Here is a 5073-nt window from a genome sequence, read left to right on the forward strand (position 1 = left end):
AGAAATACGTGGGGATAAAGACAAATGCCTCTTTTAACTGAAAGATTATACAAATGTGAAGAACTCTCATAATCAACACAGTGTGCGGTGTATTGCCAAAGTGTTTGAGAGTTACAGTACTAAACAGATCTTGCTGCCAGTAAAAACAGACACCAAGATTTCTGAAACAGGTAAGTACAGAATGCTCTTCCTCCTATTTCAGGCAAAAAGACTAATGTTAACCACTGAATATTCTGAGATATCATGAAGCTTTGCCCTTTTTCTGAAATTATTCTTCAATGAAATTAAATATGCATCTGGTAGTATTACTATAAAAATAGACCTTTCACTATTTCCTTTAGGGTAACAAGATCACCCAGGATTAAACCAAAGCAGATCACTGTCATCAGGACAGTCTCTACTTATCCACTGTTTCACTTAATACAAAACAAATTCTATTAATATTCTTTATTCCATATGGAAAAGTACAGTAGTTGTGCAGAAACAAAACTACATAACAAAAGAGTAAGACTTCCACAAATATTAAAGAAAACAATGAACAATAAATAAGCCATAGTACTTACAGCAGAACTCATGGAAAGCCTATAAAAATGATAAAGCTGTACAAAGTACGCTTACACACTCAGGAACAAATGTTGAAGAATGACACCAGAAGACTTCCTATTCGTACAAAACCATAATGATGCTCACAAGAACTTCAAGACAACTATTCATTTTTAAAACATTCTGTAAATATAGAACTTCCTTCTCCCCAATTCTAGAAAATAAATTTCACATCCCAACATATAAAACAACTATACTCCCACCTCTTTGAAATTAGCATTTTCACATCCTCCAACAGCACACCATTTTCATATAAAAATACCTTTAAACCAAGGTTCATTGCTGTACCTTATCTTTACAAATGAATAATACATCAGTTTGGACTTAAGTAGCACCTCAAAGGTGTTCATATAAATGAGATAAAGTGCTGTTACCTGTATACTGTTAACATGCCATAATAATACATCGTTCAGTGCAATAATCAGCATGAAGGAAGCTTACAAAGAACATGCAAATATATGAGTTTTTTATGATTACTTGAAATAGTTATATTTACAAGTCTGAATACAACTTGGCTATTTAATATGTACAACATGTGACTATAAAAGTCATGATTGTATAATGAAACAAAAGCAACAACCAACCATACCTTAACTATCCAAATTCAATAGTGTCCTTAAAGGACCTTGGAACGCCTCTCCCAGGAGTGCCCTATCATTGTTAAAAACAGTTTGGGAACCAGCTGAGAGCTAATTTACGTATCGTAAAGAGTGCCGTATTCTTAGTATTTTAGCCTAAATCCAACTTTAGCCTAAAACCACCAATCGTGATTCCAAATGGCTTATGCTGTTTCCAAACGTTAAAAACACCTTGAAGTGGGAATATAGTTCCAAAAAAGGTGCTATAAAAATATTTTTAATGAGAACCATAACATGGAACTAAATGTTTAATCCTCTTAAGGGAACTACTACGCAGGGAACAATACTTGGATGTTCTCGTATTTTGCTTAAAGAAAAAAAAAAAATCAGCTGTATAACATTTATAGTCACACTTATGTTCAGCTAGAAACTTTTATATATTTATATATAAAAATTGGGATTTGACTCAATGGAACTGAAACCTGAAAATTCCACCTTTCCCAGAATACACCATCTGGATATTATGCCATGAGTTAGATCTATCACTAAACATTTACATTCTCTAAGAAATATTATGATTTTATCACATAGCAAAGGCTAGGGGAAAAGTGATAAAAACCAAACAATTTCATAAGAGAAGAGCATAAGTTAATGTCTTCTGGGCGGTCTTAAATGTTTAACTGAACAGGCATTAACTAATTATAGTTTTTAATTCTGGTTAGCATTTTTATTTATGGTGACTCCTAGCTAGCTATTTATCAAAGAAATTTTATCCCACATTTTAAATATATCAAGGGCATCTCAATCACCCCCAAGGAAAAAAGAAAAAAATACATGGCTAACAGGTCATTTGTCTCATGAAAAACCTTTTAATTACCACCAGAAGCCAGCACACTGCCCAATCCCACATACGGTTCTCTCTTAAGGCTCACACATTTGACTCTATGAACGACCGCTTCGGTTTTGCTGAAGGAAGGTGACTCCTGTGGGCTTCGCTGCTGGCGTGAGGCCCCTGTTTAGAGATACTTTCCTGATACAGATGAGAAACAGTCTTAGCGATCCTGTTATCCTGACAGTGGACTGGAATCTGGCATTTCTTCTCTTCGCGCTCCTTCGCCTGTGCCGCACTGTGGACACTTCCCGCCAGGGTAGGAACAGAGCAGGTTTTGGCCTGGCTGGTATGCCCTCCTGCTTGTTTGAGAGGGGGCTTCTCCGAGTTCAAGGGCTGCAGGCCAGCTGCAGAAGACGCGTTTGTCAGGAGCCCCTCCGGCATCTGACAGTGCCAGGTACGGCTTGGAGGGTTGTTCTGCTGCTGGAACCTGGCAGTCTTATCCATGATGCCCATGAACGGAGTACTGCGCGGCCTGTGCTCAGCTGTCCCGCCTGGAACCGGGTTAACAACCTTGTCTTTGATGCGAACGTCCGGTCCCTGGACCTTGAAGCCATCGGAAAAACTGCTGCTCGAAGTCAAACTACTGGTTGAGCTTGACATCTTGATGCTGCCAGACGGAGAACCAGAAGAGCCCGAGCTGGCAAGGGAAGCTGGATGTCGCACGTCGCTGCAGCTCGCTGGCCCACCCTGGTTTAAAGGAGCGACGTCCGCAGCGATGGGGGCATGAGACAGAAGCCTCTCTGCGGTTTTTATCTTGCTTGGTAAGGGACAGGCAGCGCCACCGTCGCTGTGCTGCAGCTGGACGCTGTGGCTGGGGCCCAGCCGCTCTCCGAAATGGCCAGAACCGGCCCCCACAGTCGAAGTACCTGTTCCCTCCAAACGCGGGGTTCTGCCCCCCGCGGGAGCGGCCGCCGTCCCGCCGGGCGGAGGCCTCGGGGGAGGAGTCTGGGCAGAGGCCTGCATTTTCGGGCCGCCGCCTCGCGCGCCTGGCTGCGCGGGCCCCAGATGTTGGCTGGTCTTCACGATCTGCGCCTGCCGCGTGGGCTGCAGCACCAGCCCCGGCGGAACCACGGCCTCCCTCAGGGCCTTACCGACCCCCGGCCTGTTCTGCGGGGACACCGGCCCGGCCGTGGACTGTAAGCCTTCCTGAAGGTTTCGGATGTACGGAGAGGGGACACATGCGGAGGGCTGAGGCCTGGGCGTCGGGGAAATGGACTCCTCCTGCGACGACGTGTCTTCGTCTTCGGCCTCCTCAAGATGGAAGTGGTCGTTCAAGCCAGCGGTCGGGGCGTCCTCCTCGTTTTCCGAGTCGTTGGGCGCGGCTGGCAGCGGGCACTGCTGTTTTTGCTGCTGGCTCCTCTGCAGTTGCTTGCACTCCTCCTCCACACGGGCCAGGAGCCTCCTGATTTCCTGATTGGTGGGACAGAGCTTCACAGCTTCCCGCAGGTCAGCCCGGGCCGCCGCAAACTGCCTTTATGTCAGAACAGAAGGCGGAGTTACAAGCCGTGTAGGCACGCGCTCGGGACGTCGCTGTGCGTAAGAGAGCTCTGCTAGCAAGAGCGGGAAGGCGGCCGAGGGCGTTTGCAACACTGGCGGGGGTGGGCAGGGCCCGGTCCGCACTGGCTTAGAGCTACTGGGCGGCGCGGGAGCGAATCCCGGCCCACACCTGCGCCGCCATGCCAGGGCCCCGCTGTCTCTGCAAACCCCACCGGGCCGGGAGTGGGAACCGGCATAAGGCAGTGGGTGTCGGAATCCTCCTTCGCCACCGCCTCTCACCGCGTCCATCTCTAACCCACATGTCTTCCAGGCCTCTCCTCCCTTCCCCCACCTGCCTGCTCTCGTGTCTCTAGCTGGCAGCTTCCCTGCGAGCACAGAGGCATTCTGTGTGGCAGCGAGTGGCAGCTGGGGCGCAGGGCAGGAACGGTTACGGGGATGTCAAGAGAAAACAGAAGTCTAGCCATTGCTAAGAATACCCGCTGCTGTGCCCCTTGGAAGCTAGGGATGAGAGGCATTTGAGTAATGCCTGTGAGTCAGCAACCCCCAAAGTCAACCAGCAGCTGTGATAGTGCAGAGACCCAAGAAGGCTCCTCTAGTCACAGACCGACCCCCAGACAGTACCTGCTATTTCTCTTCGCTCTTGCCCTGGCATAAAAGGCTTCATAGGACTTTGGTTTCAATTCGAGAGCCTTGGAAGCAAATTCTTCTGCCATGCCAAAGTCCTAGTGTCAACATTTAAATACATGAGTCAAGAGAAGCACTGAGACAGGATTACAGGCAGCTTCTTACTAGGAGTTTTGCTCTACAGGTTGGCAGAGAATTGGGACAGCTGGGGAGGTAAACGGCAAGGGAAGTTTTAGTTCTCTTGTTTTAAAGTAGGTAGACAGTTAAAGCTTATTAATATCTTAAGAGTCTTAAGAGTTCAGTAGAGAAACAAAAATTGGTGATTCCGGACTGAGAGAAGAGCGGTAGAAGCCATGCATCAGCAGGCAAGAGTGGACGGAAGCCAAGCAGCTGGTGGGGGGGCTCAGAGAGGGGCAGGGACGCGGCCCACTGGAACAGCTCAGCTGCGGAGGCGGGGGGGAGGGGGGGGGCCACAGGGAGGGGCAGAGACACCCCCCACTGGAACAGCTCAGCTGGGTGGGGGCCTCAGAGAGGGGCAGAGACACGGCCCACTGGAACAGCTAGGCGCCCCCTACGCAGTGGGGGGGGTGGGCACAGAAGTGAGGTCAATGGATTTGGTGGTGAGAAGATGAAGTTTAAAAAAAAAAAAGTAGGAGAAATAAGTACTGAAACAAGTCTATGAGTTACTAGTTACAAATTAACTATGAAGTAACTCCTACCAATTACAAGTTAACCAGTTACTGGTATACCCTCTGGGCAAACACAATAACCACTAGGCAGATTGGAACACACCCATGTTCAACTCAATGGTACCCTTTCCTTCTGCGTCTGGGAAGGGCCGCCCATGACAACGTTGGCAGCACCCAGTCGGGAAGGGAC

At 48.0% G+C, this 5073-nt stretch overlaps 1 protein-coding gene across 1 annotated transcript in view; it reads right to left on the bottom strand.

The window, feature by feature from the left end:
* Window positions 1–432: 432 nt before the first annotated feature.
* Window positions 433–5073, bottom strand: part of TANC1 (tetratricopeptide repeat, ankyrin repeat and coiled-coil containing 1) — a gene marked incomplete at its 5' end in the record, with an annotated part of 112578 nt that continues 107937 nt past the window's right edge. The window contains 2 exons of the mRNA XM_081815480.1: window positions 433–3544; window positions 4192–4292. Coding sequence (XP_081671606.1) covers window positions 2110–3544; window positions 4192–4292 — 1536 coding nt within the window. The remainder of the gene's footprint in view (window positions 3545–4191; window positions 4293–5073) is intronic.

The sequence above is a fragment of the Leptonychotes weddellii genome, chromosome 3 (genome assembly GCF_054177405.1).
Source record: "Leptonychotes weddellii isolate Sample4059 chromosome 3, ASM5417740v2, whole genome shotgun sequence".
NCBI lineage: Eukaryota > Metazoa > Chordata > Mammalia > Carnivora > Phocidae > Leptonychotes > Leptonychotes weddellii.